Here is an 18,052-nt window from a genome sequence, read left to right on the forward strand (position 1 = left end):
CTAAGACGTAATTAGAGTGACAGAGAAAAATGCCCGCAATTGACAAACTTCGATTTTCCCGGGGCCAAGTGCCTTGCCGCAAACTAAATCCGATCCTGACACTTCGGCGCCATCTTGCCGCGAACCAAACTGCGAAATCACCGTGAAGTTGTGCGGGTGTGGAGTCTACGTCAACGTCGCGGTATGTTCGCTCCGCGAAGTCGCGCCGCGATTCACGCGCATAGTCTAGAGGGGGCTTTAGGTTTTCCGATTAATATTATTTAGGAACGCACCCAAAACTAATTTACAGTAAACTTTGTACTGCGTACTCAAACTTGAATTTGCATACTATTTTTAAGAGGTGCGCATAACGGAACGCAAAACCCATCTGGCAACACTGACATCATTACAATTCAATAATTTCAAAGTTTTTCGCAACTTCCACAGTAGAGCGAGGTGGTTGTTTATTTTATATAATATCAACTTACACATAATAATTTTCAACTTGCTATCTGCGAAAAATGGAAACAGCGAATGTGAAGGCGGAATCCTCGCAGGAGGATACACACGACGTCGAAAACGAAGACGAGATCACGTCGAAGATCGCAGAACCGCCAAACGGCCATGGTAAGTCACTTGTATATTTCTGACTTGTCGAAATCAAACGGATTCGTATTCAATCATGTTATAGTATAGCCTCCGCCTGCGCACGGTCCTTCGCGCCGCGCTTCCAGTAGGAGTGTACAAAAGGGAGGGTACATTTCTGTTGATTTCAGCGCACCATGGCCCTGGGACTGCTCTTGCAGACTCAGGTACACCCTCCTTACGATCCGCGTACAACAGCTATATTTATTAGTTTTAAAACGCTGTCGGGCGTCTGCCACCGCCCCGGCGTTTCTGCTGGTCACTGGCAACTAGGACGCTGCCAGCGTATCGGCGCAGGTAGCGTCCCACACCAGCGCACGGCCCATCCTGTCCTGCCATCCTGACATCCCGTCGGGGCGCTTGCCATCGTCCCGCACGATCTGGGGCAAATATAAATATGTTATATTTATATTGGTATGGATTATTTTATGGTTATATTTTTATTTATATATATTTGTATCAATGTGTATTCAAAACTTGCATTTCATTAATGTCAGTGATGGTACACTCTTGTTTTCTCTCATTTCCTCAAAGGTTAACTGGAAGAGATCCCATACAGGGATAAGGTCGCTTTGTTGTATTTAATTTACTCTGTAACTGTGTTTTTCGTGATTTTATTTCTAATATGTACAATAAAGTATACACATACATATATACTATAGCGAACATGATCGGTCTAGCTGTGTTGAGTTATTGCAAAAAATCTTCTCTTAGTAAAAAGACGGACAAAGCGATGCGAAGGTACTCCCTTAGTCCCTTTGCTTGTAATGTAAGACATGCTCTTGGCCAATTTTTTTCTATTCTCTCTTCAATTATAGTCTCAAGTATTGTGCCGTGTTGACCTGCCCCAACCTATTTCGCCTTCTGTTGTCAATCTTTCTTAATAGAGATCTCTTCCCATCTTCCAAATTTAATACATCCGTGTTTATTCTCATTCATTTTTATGATGCATTTTCTTTATATTTCAGATTCTTGCAGCGAACAAGATTCGTCAGACAGTTCGGACATCTCTGACTTTTTAGAGTCAGAAACAGACTCCGAGCCAGTGTGGGACAGTGAATCAGAGTCTGACGACGAAGAACCGTCCTCTCCTGTGTCTTCGGCCTCAACAGCTTCGTCAGAAATGTGGAGCGACGACGCGCTAATTGCCAAGGTGTGTGCTTTCCAATTGCAACCTGGGCTTAAGGAAATTGCGTCAAAATCTCCTGTAGATTTTTTAAACTTGATGTTCCAAAAACCGTTATTTGAAAGTTTAGTAAAAAATATTAACAAGCACGGAACAAAACTGCTGAACGAAAACAGCATACAAGAATGGAATGATGTGACAATAAAAGAGTTCCACGTCTTTTTAGGATCAATTCTGAACGTCGGAACTATAAACACGACCGTAGCGGCAGACTTCTGGAACGAAGCTCGAGGCGTATTCCTTCCTAAAAATTATATGACTGAAAAGAGATTTTTGATGATACTTAAATGTCTCAATTTCGCAGAAGACATCCCTGAGAAAAAAAATAGAATGTCCAAAGTGTCTTTAATAGTCAAATACTTTAACGATGTGATGAAAAAGGTGGTTACTCCTGAAAAGACACTGTGCATAGATGAATCGATTGGCCCGTTTCATGAACATTTATACTTATTGTCAGATCAACACGGTCTTGTGCATAAATTATTAGTTTACAAAGGCATTGGTGAGGACGAGTTAGAAGAAATGACGAAACGCGAGATTGATAATTTTATCCATGCTCGCGGTAATGAAGTTGTGAAAAAATTGCTCGAAGATAAACTTGATGTCGGCCATTCCGTGTACATGGACAGTGATTACAACTCTTTAGGACTTGCAAAGTTCTTAGTAGCTCGAAACACACATGTAACTGGAACTTTGAAACGCAAAAGAGAAGGAAACCCACCAGAAATAATCGAGAAAGAGCTGAACATAGGCGACAAAATTACTAAATACAAGATGGTATCAGTGTTATTATATGGAAAGAGAATGTTGATCACCATGTTGTAATGATATCTTCAGAGCACGGCAGCGAATGGCGGGAACACGTCAACAAATATAAGCAATCTATAAAAAAACCAGCGTGTGTCTGGGAATTCAAGCAATACAGGGATGGCGTAAGAACACATGATGAAATGATGTCGGACTATTATTACATGCCGGAGAAACTGGCGTGGCACAAGAGAGTAGGGATACATATATTTCAGATGTTACTTCTGAATGCTTATAATTTATACAAAAGGTACGGGGAAAAGCCACCACTTAAGCGATTCCTGAAGTTCAGACAGGTTGTGATTGGTCATCTTCTATCAGGTGGTGATTCAGACTCAGTTTAATTTATGATTTAGTTTAATTTTACATATAAATATGTTTTATTTCAGTTATAAAAATTAGTAATATGTTTATTTATTTATTTTATTTCAAACTTTATTGCACATAAAAAAGAGTACAACAGGCGGACTTAATGCCAATAGGCATTCTCTATCAGTCAACCATAAGATGTTAAGTTTTTAAAACAGGTATAAATAAGAAAACATTATTTTCTTCTGTTATAAATATAAGATTATGATTGGATCAGAGTATAAGATTTAAAAAAGCGCTGGTGGCCTAGCAGTAAGAGCGTGCGACTTGCAATCCGGAGGTCGCGGGTTCAAACCCCGGCTCGTACCAATGAGTTTTTCGGAACTTATGTACGAAATGTTATTTGATATTTACCAGTCGCTTTTCGGTAAAGGAAAACATCGTGAGGAAACCCGACTAATCCCAACAAGGCCTAGTTTTACCCTCTGGGTTGGAAGGTCAGATGGCAGTCGCTTTCGTAAAAACTAGTGCCTACGCCAAATCTTGGGATTACTTGTCAAAGCGGACCCCAGGCTCCATTGAGCCGTGGCAATTGCAAGCCGTGTTCGCTCGATATATTCTAGGTCCTCTTGTATCAGAATCGCCACTCCCCCTCCAGGTCGGTCAAAACGATGATATAACGCTGCAAACTCGTAGCCGCTAATGTTTATGAAACTTTTGCGCTTCCGATATCCATGTTTCGTTGTAGGCTGTGCGTGTGTGCGTAGATGTGAGAGCCGCGCGGATTGTCGAAAGTCAGTGGTAGGACGGTTAACGATTATTTTTGAAACTATTTTGCTTCTAGTTCATGCATTTCTTATCCGATTTCAATAATGTTTCCACTATCACAAAGCACTGAGTAACCACTACATAACAGTATATAAAACACATAAAAACTTGAAAAATGTTAGTTTTTCGATTTAAATTCGCGGAGAGCTCTGACACAGTGACTTTACTCGATGGCGCGCGCGCGCGCCTTCTCAGTTAGACCGGCGAACAGCGCGGTCGTACCGTGTGATGTTTGTGTTGACGAACCGTTGGAAATACATTATATCGTATGATTTACTGAGGTAAATACATTACTTTACAGTTGCCACCCGTGTAGGCCTGTATCAGTGGATGCTATGGAAGCAGTCTTGGTCGCACTTTTGATATTTGACAGGCAATCTTGTACCTACATTCTAGACCTCGTTGCGACTCTCTCAGGGCCAAACAGAATCTTGTCAAGTCAGTGCAAGCTCAGCGTGGTCGTGTCTATCTCGGAACATAATGAATTGGAAATGAAAAACATAGTTATTTTTCTATAATTTTCTATATTATTTGGTACATGATATTAGTCTATCCGTCCAACCATAGGGAGCTATAGGCCCCGCCGTTGACTAAACTTTAAAATACAAATATGGCGGCACTTCCGGCCAGTATAGTTGCACGATAGACGACATCCACTTAACTACTGTACAACATAAGGTTTAGACTAGTTTTTTTGACAGTCAGTCCTAACATGTAGTATTTCGTTTTGGCTAGTCCACTTGAAGTAACAATTCCATAGAATGGTTTACCGTAAAACACTATAATAACTATTTTCTAAACGTTACACCCAAACCGAAAGTTCAATTACAACGCGTAACCTACCTCCTAGTACTTTACTTCTTGAGAATAGTAAGCCCTGTTTCTATTATTGTAATTATTTGTAATCATAAAAATGTATATAATCTGTTGACCTTTTGAAGATTGAATCTTGAGATGGTTTTAACGACTTTTTCATGTGGTCATTATAGTCTTTTGCGGCTGTTTTCTTGAAATAAATCAGCCGAAACAAAATACACTCATGGATGTGATCATTGCCTATTTTCATTGATTTCTATAGAGCTAGCTAGCGCAGAATTGACCGTCAGAAAAACAAGCCATACATACATCCCCAGAAGCTTAACTCAAATGGCGTAAAAAAGCACGCTACAATACAGATCCATACATAGCTCGGACACAAAAACACCACATTTAGAAACTGATATTGATATCATATTGATATATTTTACGTTTCCAAATGTGCCTCTAAATAATAAATATATTGTCGGGAGAACGCACTAAAGTCAAACTCTTGGTATTTCCAAAAATGTATCTACGAATGTATGATGGTATAATAGCACTTATATCGTTTATCATGTCACGCGTCACAAATGATAAAAGCACGACATGTTACAGATTTATATATTTGTTTTATTCATTCGAGTCAAAGCACACGTTCTGAAGCCCCACTTCCGACATCGAAAACTGCTATTTTTTTCGCTCATGCATATTCGAGTGATAGGCAGATAACGATTTTAGACTTCGATGTTGGAGGTAGACACTCTAATCATGTAAGAAATGAAATCGTTTGATTAAGGTGCGGACTCTCGATAGCCGGTAGATCGTCAACAATTGCGTAAAAAGGCATGAACTTATATTTATTTTAACAGCCATTTCGGTACGACAACGCAGAAAATGAGGCGATGGATTTTGCGAGTATTTTTTTAATAATTATGAAACTACACGCAGAACGTTATACCGCACCCTTCGTCACGTTTCAAAGCATCGTGCGAAGTCGAGAAGATAGTTATTAATTATGTTATGTCAACGAAACACATGGACGTATTTGCCAAATCATTCACGTTGCGAGTGACGCAACTTTTGGACCCGGGTACGTCCTTAAACTACGTCCACAAGAGAGGTATGGGCATTGTGAATGTCATCTCGCTCTGTGTGGTAGGGCACAGCACAGCGGATGTCATCCCAGATCTAGAGCAGAGCCCAACTGGGGAAGTACCTCCACCTTACAGAAAACCGCAGCCAAATAACACTTGACCCTACTCATAGTGTTGTGTTCCTGCCGGTGAGTAAGGTTGCCAGAGCTCAACGAGGGGGGTGGGGTTAGGGTCGGCAACGCGCATGTAACTCCTCTGGAGTTGCAAGTGTACATAGGCTACGGAGACTGCTTACCATCAGGCAGGCCGCATGCTTGTTTGCCACCGACGTAGTATATAAAAAAAAAAACGCAGCAACGCCATAACAAACCACGAAGTGAATTGTGGGTCTCAGGATGTACATAATACATGCTTTAGTTAGAAATGTTGTTTAGGTGAGACTATTTTTAACAATAACCCCGAATCTTGTCTAGTCTCGTAGTTTCAAATTAGTCATGCTGTTTTTATCTGTTGTATTAGTTCTTTACTTGTGTTATGTTTAGCTTAGTTAAATTAACTCTCCTACCTTGTCATAGTTTTCATGTAAAAAAAAATAATAATAAAAAAATATTATAGGACATTATTACACAAATTGACTAAGTCCCACAGTAAGCTCAATAAGGCTTGTGTTGAGGGTACTTAGACAACGATATATATAATATATAAATACTTAGATACATAGAAAACACCCATGACTCAGGAACAAATATCCATGCTCATCACACAAATACATGCCCTTACTAGGATTTGAACCCGGGACCATCAGCGTCGTAGGCAGGGTCACTACCCACTAGGCCAAACCGGTCGTCAAATCGTCGGTCGTATATGTTAGTCTCACTAATGTGTAGTTTCATAATTTAAATTTAATTCATGTTTATAAATACTATTATATCCATCGCCATCTTCCTCGTCGTGCTATGCTAAACTAATAACAATCCAAAACATAAATACGAGACTAACTCAATGGCCAACGCAAACTTTATTTCATACGCCTCAAGGTTCAAATCTGTTTGACAATATCATCTTCACAATCAAAATATTGGTCAAATAACAAAAGGACCACAAATTTCATTGGACTAGGTTTGTTATATAATGGTGGGTTTACACATTCGCGCTCTGTTCTTATTTGTTTTACGTCAATTTATCTAAAGCCGAAAGTAATTTTTAAATGTCCAATTTCTGTCGAAGTTGTTAAAATTATTTAGTGTAAAATAAACACATTGAACTTTATTAACAGTGATAATTAGATTAATATATCATAATATGGCTTCCCATTTTTTTTAAATACTAAATATTAAGAGACAAAATAACAAATGTGTAAAACCAGCATTAAAACATGGACGATAAACAAAAGTTCAGACATTTTATCAAAGTTTCATATTAAGGCGGTATTTTACGAGTATTATCGTAACATACAATATTTTCATTTTATCATCCACGAAAACAATTACAATATTTAAACTCTACTCGGGTCCATTTACCAAAAGCTTGCTCAATTACGCAATAATCACAAAATTTGTCAAATAAATGTATTTATTAAACAAAGAGAAATATAAGTAATAAAAAATTAGCTTACATTCAGTTAAGGCGCGCGGGCGCAAGCTCTTAAAACTAAGCGAACATCGCCTTAATATACATCAACTACAATAACATTATGTACACGTCCGTCGAGAAGTCGACCTTATGATATAAGAACACAGTATCCCTCGTGAAAGGATTGGCCTGTACTCACCCAGATCTTACGGCACATTCACACGGAATTAAAAATATCAAACATGTATGAATACACCATAACGCGTTATTGTTTGACAACTCAAAATGTCGAGTGTTACCGACCGATCCTTTTCAGTACTGCCCAATGATTTCTAGATTTGCTACTGAAAGTAAAATATAAAGGTCAAATACATGTTTTGGAAATCTGAAGGTTCTTAGACTCGGACGGTGCAAGTGTTATTTTAAACGTCAAACTTCTGTGGAATTATGACGTGGCTATCAATATCGCTGCCAACTTAACTGGATCTGACTCTATATGTTGTGTCCGAATATGTTAATTATATCAATGGTTGGAGAAAGTTCCATAACATCCATATGTCAAATTAAGACGTTATTAACGGGACTTTTTCAAATTTAAATTTATTTCCGATGTGTCGAGGAGGACGGCTAGGAGAAGACTGGCTAAAATTGACATTAACATCTTTTAGCCGCGCGAGTTTTTCGAACTACCCGCACTTGGTCTTGTTCATCAACTACGTTTATTTATTTATTTAATCTTTATTGCACAATACATGAAGGTACAAATAGCAGACTTAATGCCTTAAGGCATTCTCTACCAGTCAACCAATGGGTTAAACCAGAAAGATTTACGTTTTGCGCACTTGAGATATTACTCGATCGACACAACACTAACGATATTAGTTTTAAAATTAACTTAAAACTTAAATATCCGCGATCAAGTCCCGTTTTCTTATTGTGTAAAAATTAAAACTTTTATTATTTCTTGTATATCAGCACTCAAATATAATAGACCGTTTTATTTAAAACTGCATGAGATTAAAGCAAGAAATATTACTTTGGTAATCCGCGAGAAAATAACGTGTTAGTCAATCAGTGCTAACCCGTTGTACTTACTTGCGTATTTTTACATGCAATTAATGTTCCCACCGCAAAAATAAATACGCAAATAAATATAACAACCCACCACCAAAAGTACAAAACTCGACACGTGTTTCGTCTCTCTACGAGGCGTCCTCAGGAGATGCTGGAGATGTTGACGGTCTGACACCCGACAACTAGTTGTCAAAGTAATATTTTTTGCTTTAATTCATTTGAAATTACATACGTAGATACAACTTTTCAGGGCAAAATACGAGATCCATTGAGCAATACTGGTGGCCGCCGGTACAAGAGTCAACATGAACACTGAGTATAAATCTAAACGCACTAAGATGTTGCCTAGGTTTCAAAGAAAACGTCGACTTGTCAATTGGGCAGTATCAAAAATACTTAATAAATGTTGTTTAAAATTGATGTTACGTCCTAGTGCATAAAAGTAAAATAGCCATTTTATCCTCGACGTATATAGGACTTCGCCTAGCGTTTCGGACCGATACATTGACCTCGGATGTGATAGGTTGTTTATATATTCTATTGGCGATTTAATAAATTAAAGTATAATAATTGATCGAAGCAAAAACTGTTATCTAGATATGTGGCAAAGAATTAAACAATTATGTATTGTATGTTCGTGAATAATAAAATAAAACAATATAATATAATAAAATAAAATAAACTTTAGACTTGTCAGACGTTAGTTGTAAAAAAGCTAGTCCACAATTGAGCATTATTCATGTAAAAGTATTGAAAATAAAATTAAAAGTAATTGTGTGCGTGTTGACGCGTGAAGCGAGGGCATCACTATAACCAAAGAGAATTTGGAATAGAGGTGAATTGTCAAAGAAAACTTTGTAGCTACAGTAAGTTTACTGCCATCTTTCGACACACGATTAAAAATGTATGAACGCCATTTGAATTCGATCCATATTCTTTCACTGATATGTGTTAAATTTGTTAAATATCAAAAAGTGGCGCCATCTAATAAAAATAGATCAAAGGCCAAAGGTATGGCGGCATCGTTTTGAGCGATGGCGCCATACCTTTAGCCTATGCCCGGTAAGATGGCGCCACTTATTGATTTTTAACACAAATCAGCGAAAGAATAAGGATCAAAGTCAAATGGCGTTCTAAAAGTTTTAATCATGTGTCGAAAGATGGCAGTAAATTTACTGTGGCTACAAAGTTTTCTTTGACAATCCAGCTCTATTTCAAATTCTCTTTTCTATAAGGACGTCTTAAGAAACGGATTATCAAATTTAAACCTTTCCATGTACGGAATAGAGTTGAAAATCGTTAATAAGTTTCTAAGGCGCGAAACATTGGGACTGGTCGGGACTGAATTAGAAAACTATCAATAATAAAGCCTAGAAAGCTGGTTCCATAATATTTATTTAAGTTAGTATATGTAACAAGGAAGATGTAGATTGGTTTTACTTTCTAGGCTTTTTTTTTTATCTTAAACAAGTATAATTTTTCAATAATTTTGACACCGCCCCCTAGCGGGGGAAATCCAAAGTACAGCAAATCACTTCAACGAGGGCGAACATTACAAACACGCACAAACCTCTTTAATTTCCAAAAATGTACCAATTCATTTAAAAAATCTTCTAGAATTGTTTTACTCTTAGAAAAATATTTACACTTTTTTTTTTATAATGGTTAATTTTTGTCTATCGCTTGCACTTCGTGAGTGGGCGTATTTAGAATTTAATATTTTTGTAATAAATTCCTAAGACTGTCCTAATAATAAAACGAGAGAAGTAGGTCATTTTGAGATCAGTACTAAATGTAGGTATACTAACTTGACACATGAAAGTTTCTTGACTGTCCTGAAAATGACTTACTTCTGTCACAATCATCCATACCTTTTATTAAATCACACTCCTTGTCCTGTCTCTTAGCTGACAGAAAAAACAGTAGATATATTTCACTACAATCAGATCTTCCATCGAATATTGATATACGGGTAACATCAAAATGTCTTGGATAGGAAATAGTAAAAAGAGAAATTCAAATCATCTTCATATGATGCAGCTCACATCGTTTGAGTGCAAGTTTCAAAAAATGATAACTATACTCTGTATCTTTAGGTATTTAAATAAAAGTAAACAAACAATTTGTACATTTTCGGGTAGTTATAACATTTCTTGGTTAACCAACCAAATACAAAACCGCCTGGATCTGTCACTGAACGACCTGACAATAACCTACATTATTTGATCGTGTAATGTTTTCATCTACCCTCAACTGGCTTAAGGAGCCATTTGAGGGTAGATTTTGTTTACTTTTATTTAAATACCTAAAGATACAGAGTATAATTACAGAAAATGAACATAAAAACCGTTTTTCTGCTAAGCAACTTAAGTGTAATATAAAGATGATTTAGTTTCCCGTTTATAGCACGGACAGGATCACGTTTAGACACGAACAAACAACATCCAATTAATTCCAGTATATCTATGACATCGAAAGTAACACCGTTGATATTTCTACTCGGGGACATGTTACCGGTAATATTAAACGGTATTAGGATGTCTAGAGACCGTCTGAGATGGCAGTACCGTTTTGGCAGGGACAAAGAGTGGCAGCATCACTAAAAACGTCATATTTTGATACGAAATTAAATGTATTGTTACTTTGAACGAACATCTTAGGCGGGCTCTGGTCTAGTTTATTTAATTTCAAAATAAATATCATTATATTATATGAATTTATCTATTATTTAGTGATATAAGAGAGCTTATCAGTCGAGTACCGTGTTTAGGCAAAGAAGCTTGCTGAGTTGCCTAAGTAAGGTACGAGATTGAAAAGCTTGATTATATCGCTATTGTATACAATACTTTTTCTACGAGTCATCAAACTTATACATGAAAAGTTTCTCAATTATAGTTTGGTATACGAAATCTTAATTCAATAATTACAGTCGACGAGTAGAAGAAAGTGTTAAAGAAGCGTTGGTGGCCTAACGGAAAGGAGTGCGGCTTTCAAAGCGAAGGTCGCGGGTTCAAATCCGGCTCGTAAACAATGACAGTAACTTGCTGACAAAATATTACATATTTACCAATCACTTTTCGTGAAATAAAAAATATCGGTAATTTATTAAAAAATAAAGAAATACCGGTAACGATCCCCGTTTCTACGGACAATAAGCTCACACATATTTCGTTATTTGAACAATATTGACACAAAACCTTATCGCCGTTGGGATACGATCTGAAATCCCTTGACGGATATCGGAGGCGAAGTGTTTTAGATACTCGCAATCCAATGTAATTTGTGACGTTCTCAAGCAAAAAGTACCCCATTATCGCTTGGCATAAGGGCTCTCTGACAGGATTCGTATAAAGATACGAGCAAATTTCGTCCTTATGGTAAGCGATGTGGTACGTTTTGCTTGAGAACGTCACATTTTATAAATAATTTATAAAAGTAGTTCATTACAATTGAAAATATATAATTTGTTCTTTCTCTAATGGAAATTTCATTTTCACGTAAGTCGATTGAACACACAAGTACAATTTAAATAGGTGTTGTATACTATATACCGATAGTTCGGGTATTACATTCGTTTTAATACATTTTAGGTTACATTCAGTTGTATCTGTATTTGATCTAGGCTTCGGCAATCTTTGTGTAGATTATTTTGAAACCATGAGGTGTATAATCCAAAGTTTAAGCAGCGAACAAGATTTTCTGCGTTATTAATCAGTTATTCACGGTTCATTGTTTATAGTCATAGAGAAAAGATCATCATATCTCTTTTAAGAAGGTGGTTACGATTGTAGTTTTGACGTGACAACGTCTTATAATTCGATGGAGCCGGCCGCACGCACGAAAAAACATGACTCATGCGGCGTTACCTCGCTCTGAGGCGTTCCATTTAAAGCTTGAAGTGCAAGCGAGAGCGCGCAACGAGCGACAAAGAGGCACAATCGGCCTCCGCGTTCGGCAGCGTTCGACATCTGTCTCTCTCCTACTTGAGTGAGCGATGCGTCCGCGTGGACAGCTGCTATACAATAATACATTTACATGTTTTCGTCAAGTATGAAGTGCAGTGAAAAGTGAATGTGGTGTCAATTGTTTATAGCGTTTCTTATGACGTTGTCACGTACAACTATCGTCAGTAAACAGACTTTACAGAGAACCGATTTTTTTTTATATTGAATATTTACCCATTAAAAAAAACGCCTTCAAAATGTTTACTAAGAGAATAGAGTAAATTCGCAAGGGTAGCAACCAAAACGTTAAAAGGTTAAATTTGACTCAATAGAAAAAAAAAACACAAAAACATGTTAAATCGATTGAGATAAAAGTGCGCCCACGCGATGGTAATTTCTTCCGTCGCATTAGTGCGGCGCGCCATATCTTTTGTCCCCTTCTAATTTCCAGGCTTTACCCCCCTCTTAAATAGTCACAATATAATGGTTGTCAAATTAGTATTAACAATTTTTAACTCCATCTCACGAATTTTTTTACGCTATAGTCTTTTAATTCATAAATTGGCTTTTTTGCAACAGGTAAAATATTAACATTACTAATTTATAATTACGCTAAAATGATGAAATTCCGCGTATTCTAATAATATGACAGTCTTTTCATTAACACTAAATATTGATTGCGCCACACAGTTTGTCAACTGACAATCGTTCTGTCATAAAATGTCACAATTGTCAATTTAAATCGAATATAAATCAGGAAACTTAATAGTTTTCGCAGCGCAATCAACATTCATTTTATTATTCAATCATGACATTAGTGTCCAACACGACACATTATAAAATTATTACACAACAGCGTAAAATTATACTATATTTAATTTCCTCAAAAGCGAGTAAATCGTCAAATTTCGAATCGGTCACAAGACCCTTGCGACTCTTCTAATTTAATGGTTTTTTTTTTGTAAAAAAACGCGTTTGAGCAAATTAAACATCGCAGAAAAAATCTTCAAAAGTATAATTTGTAACCGTTGAGAAGATCGATTCTGTATAATTTTACGGTATCATCACATTACTATTTATTGACTTTCAAGACCCAAGCCCTCCCACATGTATACCTACAACAGGGCCGGTCAACTCTACTGCTGTGAATGTGAAAGGGTGTTTAAGAGCAAGTCTGGCCTGGCCAGCCACATAAGAGGAACCCTCGATTGCCGAGGTCGCCGTCATCGAAATCGATGTGGAGGAGACTGCTGTTTACTGACTTTAAACCCTTCCGAAAGTGTAAGTGGTGTGGTGTGGTGTTTACCGGTCGTCGTCGGGCTTGGACTTGCGCGGCTTGCCGAGCTGGCGCGCGGCGCAGGCGCCGCAGATGTACTCGTCGTCGTCGCGCAGCGCGGCGCGCTGCAGCCCCACGCAGTGCATGTGGAACCACATGTCGCAGTCCCCGTCACATTGCACCCAGTCCACTTTGCCTGTGGGGGAGTTCGAAGATGAAAATAAGCTTTTTTGGGGCAAGCTTTGACGACCGTTCTGGCCTATGAAGCCGATGCTCCCGGGTTCAAATCCTAGTAAGAGCATTTATTTGTGTGATGAGCACGGACATTTGTATAGTATTATTACTATTTGAGTTCGATCGCAAACTGAACTGAATTAGCTTTTGTATAGACAAAACTCTAATCTTATATGCTTTAGAAATTGACTAAAATTTTGCATTAAACGCTGTTTATTTTCATTTCACATCTGGCTTCAAAAAGCGGATTTATTGCTACTTGACACTAGATGTCGCGACCAACGAAAAGTGTAATGCTTAAATATTTTAACCAAAACTCTATTTTCAACTCCTTCCGCTTGTAATATTAGCTTGTAAACTGTTGAGTTTTCGTCTGTGACATCTAGTCTCATGTAGCTGTACTGATAAATCCGCTACTTGACGCTAGATGTTGACTAGGAAAATAAGCAGCGTCTTGGTTACACGTATGTCAAGGGGATTGGCGGTCTAGTTTTATTACAGTTCTTCTTTTAGCATTAGAAAAAAGGTAAACGACGCACTCCTCGGTATCGTCATCGCCAGAGGAGGAGCTGCTGCTGCTGGGCTCGGCGCTCGCGGCGGCGGCGTAGTGTATTGTAGTGTGTAGTGTGTGGGGTGGGGGGTGTACATACCGGTGGGTCGCCGGCAGCTGAAGGCGGCGCACTCCTCGGTGTCGTCGTCGCCGGAGGAGGAGCTGCTGCTGCTGGGCTCGGCGCTCGCGGCGGCGGCGTAGTGTATGGTAGTGTGTAGTGTGTGGGGTGGGGGGTGTACATACCGGTGGGTCGCCGGCAGCTGAAAGCGGCGCACTCCTCGGTGTCGTCGTCGCCGGAGGAGGAGCTGCTGCTGCTGGGCTCGGCGCTCGCGGCGGCGGCGTAGTGTATGGTAGTGTGTAGTGTGTGGGGTGGGGGGTGTACATACCGGTGGGTCGCCGGCAGCTGAAGGCGGCGCACTCCTCGGTGTCGTCGTCGCCGGAGGAGGAGCTGCTGCTGCTGGGCTCGGCGCTCGCGGCGGCGGCGTAGTGTATGGTAGTGTGTAGTGTGTGGGGTGGGGGGTGTACATACCGGTGGGTCGCCGGCAGCTGAAGGCGGCGCACTCCTCGGTGTCGTCGTCGCCGGAGGAGGAGCTGCTGCTGCTGGGCTCGGCGCTCGCGGCGGCGGCGTAGTGTATGGTAGTGTGTAGTGTGTGGGGTGGGGGGTGTACATACCGGTGGGTCGCCGTCAGCTGAAGGCGGCGCACTCCTCGGTGTCGTCGTCGCCGGAGGAGGAGCTGCTGCTGCTGGGCTCGGCGCTCGCGGCGGCGGCGTAGTGTATGGTAGTGTGTAGTGTGTGGGGTGGGGGGTGTACATACCGGTGGGTCGCCGGCAGCTGAAGGCGGCGCACTCCTCGGTGTCGTCGTCGCCGGAGGAGGAGCTGCTGCTGCTGGGCTCGGCGCTCGCGGCGGCGGCGTAGTGTATGGTAGTGTGTAGTGTGTGGGGTGGGGGGTGTACATACCGGTGGGTCGCCGGCAGCTGAAGGCGGCGCACTCCTCGGTGTCGTCGTCGCCGGAGGAGGAGCTGCTGCTGCTGGGCTCGGCGCTCGCGGCGGCGGCGTAGTGTATGGTAGTGTGTAGTGTGTGGGGTGGGGGGTGTACATACCGGTGGGTCGCCGGCAGCTGAAGGCGGCGCACTCCTCGGTGTCGTCGTCGCCGGAGGAGGAGCTGCTGCTGCTGGGCTCGGCGCTCGCGGCGGCGGCGTAGTGTATGGTAGTGTGTAGTGTGTGGGGTGGGGGGTGTACATACCGGTGGGTCGCCGGCAGCTGAAGGCGGCGCACTCCTCGGTGTCGTCGTCGCCGGAGGAGGAGCTGCTGCTGCTGGGCTCGGCGCTCGCGGCGGCGGCGTAGTGTATGGTAGTGTGTAGTGTGTGGGGTGGGGGGTGTACATACCGGTGGGTCGCCGGCAGCTGAAGGCGGCGCACTCCTCGGTGTCGTCGTCGCCGGAGGAGGAGCTGCTGCTGCTGGGCTCGGCGCTCGCGGCGGCGGCGTAGTGTATGGTAGTGTGTAGTGTGTGGGGTGGGGGGTGTACATACCGGTGGGTCGCCGGCAGCTGAAGGCGGCGCACTCCTCGGTGTCGTCGTCGCCGGAGGAGGAGCTGCTGCTGCTGGGCTCGGCGCTCGCGGCGGCGGCGTAGTGTATGGTAGTGTGTAGTGTGTGGGGTGGGGGGTGTACATACCGGTGGGTCGCCGGCAGCTGAAGGCGGCGCACTCCTCGGTGTCGTCGTCGCCGGAGGAGGAGCTGCTGCTGCTGGGCTCGGCGCTCGCGGCGGCGGCGTAGTGTATGGTAGTGTGTAGTGTGTGGGGTGGGGGGTGTACATACCGGTGGGTCGCCGGCAGCTGAAGGCGGCGCACTCCTCGGTGTCGTCGTCGCCGGAGGAGGAGCTGCTGCTGCTGGGCTCGGCGCTCGCGGCGGCGGCGTAGTGTATGGTAGTGTGTAGTGTGTGGGGTGGGGGGTGTACATACCGGTGGGTCGCCGGCAGCTGAAGGCGGCGCACTCCTCGGTGTCGTCGTCGCCGGAGGAGGAGCTGCTGCTGCTGGGCTCGGCGCTCGCGGCGGCGGCGGCGGCGCGCCGCGCGCCCGTCTCGCGGGCTTGTGCTGCTGGCAAAAAATTGCTGGATTATTACAGAAACACACCAAACTAGGATGGCCGGATCCGGCCGGATTGAAAATCAATCCGGTTTGCAATCCCTATGACGCGCAGATTTGTCAAATCTAACATTTAATAACATGATAATACGCGTCGTCGTGAACGACACGATCTATACAAACGTTAGTATGGCTGGTCTAAAGGATAGTCAATAGTACCTGATCGTTGTCCCATCCTCGGATGCCGCGCGAGTTTGCCGCGCGCGGCGTTCTTGCGGCGCTCCTGCCGCGCCATGTAGTGTTTGCGCATCATGAGGCCGGAGCCGGATGAAATTCCCTGCAGACAAATTGTTATTTAAATTACATAGTAATATTTTTATTCGTATTTTTATTTTTTGGTTTTTATTGACCGAATTTTAAGATGTACATTTTTGTTCTAGACTAGTTTCCGTTCGTTCTACTGATTTATCTTTTTTTTTTTTATAGTCTCGCTCGCACCAACGCCGGCTCCTCGACGCACGATGTGTGGATGCGACAACTTGAAAGCGCTAGTAAAAACAGACTTGTTTCCTGTTAAGATAGTTAGTGGGAGGGCGCGACCCCCGCTCGGCAGTCTCCCTAGCCCGGCTCTGGCGCACGCATGTTAAAACAATGTAAAGTGAGGCATGAAAGTGACCTGTTTCCTGTTGAGATAGTTGGTGGTGGTGGCCGCGCCGCGCTTGGCGGCGGCGTGCTGCGCGGGCGGCGGGCGCGCGCGCTTGAGCTGCGCGTGCGGCTTGGCGGGCGCGCGCGGCGCGCGCTTGCGGCGCCCGGCGTCCAGCACGCGCGCCACGCGCCGCCCGCACAGCCCGCGCGCCGCGCACACCGCGCTCCACACCTGCGCCTGCTCCTCCAGTTGCACCTGGACATCATACCACAACCGATTAAAGGACATCCCGTGACCTATCCCGTACTAATTTACTTTATTTCGATTTCGAGTCGATGAATATTTTATTAAGCAGTTTTCACATTCAACGTAATAAAAAAAAACTCCTATACCTACAAATCTTCTGAACATTCGCATTTATACGAGACAAGCTAAACAATTTAGTAGACTGCTCCGTAAGAAAATAATGGATAACCGCTTCTCCATACAATTAAAATACACATTTTCCTCCCTCAACAAAAATAATGGGGATCCATTTCCCCGCGCGTTGGGGATCGTGGGGATATTCGGTATCGTATTCTAATTAGGAAAAAGCACAAAAAATTTTTTTTGTACCTACAGAGCATTTTTTTTAAGGTTGGCACCTTCCATCCAAGGTTCAAAAAAATTTCGCGCCAAAAAAATACACAATTGGATGTATATTAACAGTAGCTAAAGCCTCGTCGTTTGACTTTTTCCAATTTATTGATTATTACAAGACATAGGAGCAAAAACGAATTTCATATTAATTATTAAAACTTTAAAGTCATCAAAAATTTGATAAAAATCAATCGAAAAACCATTCAGTCAACACATGTACAATATTTTTCTCAAAAAATGCATGGAAATACAACCAATAAACTACAACTTCAAAAATATACAATGCCGGACAGTCATTTCTACAAAAAAAAAACATCGCCCGCGCGCTATTCTTAAACACACGCAACACGATATTCCTTCAAATAGACAATATATCCAAACAACATCAG

At 41.9% G+C, this 18,052-nt stretch overlaps 2 protein-coding genes across 2 annotated transcripts in view; one reads left to right on the forward strand and one right to left on the reverse strand.

The window, feature by feature from the left end:
• Positions 1-343: 343 nt before the first annotated feature.
• On the forward strand, positions 344-8,402 carry LOC133530633 (piggyBac transposable element-derived protein 4-like). Its single transcript, XM_061868641.1, has 2 exons — positions 344-606; positions 1,593-8,402. Exons 1-2 carry the CDS (start codon positions 501-503, stop codon positions 2,633-2,635), a joined length of 1,149 nt encoding a protein of 382 aa, XP_061724625.1. The 5' UTR covers positions 344-500; the 3' UTR covers positions 2,636-8,402.
• Positions 4,259-18,052, reverse strand: part of LOC133530646 (lysine-specific demethylase 5-like) — a 63,376-nt gene continuing 49,582 nt past the window's right edge. The window contains exons 28-31 of the mRNA XM_061868663.1: positions 17,055-17,279; positions 16,598-16,715; positions 16,256-16,390; positions 4,259-13,708 (exon numbers count right to left, since the gene is read on the reverse strand). Coding sequence (XP_061724647.1) covers positions 13,539-13,708; positions 16,256-16,390; positions 16,598-16,715; positions 17,055-17,279 — 648 coding nt within the window. The 3' untranslated portion in view covers positions 4,259-13,538. The remainder of the gene's footprint in view (positions 13,709-16,255; positions 16,391-16,597; positions 16,716-17,054; positions 17,280-18,052) is intronic.

The sequence above is a fragment of the Cydia pomonella genome, chromosome 23 (genome assembly GCF_033807575.1).
Source record: "Cydia pomonella isolate Wapato2018A chromosome 23, ilCydPomo1, whole genome shotgun sequence".
Taxonomy (NCBI): Eukaryota; Metazoa; Arthropoda; class Insecta; order Lepidoptera; family Tortricidae; genus Cydia; species Cydia pomonella.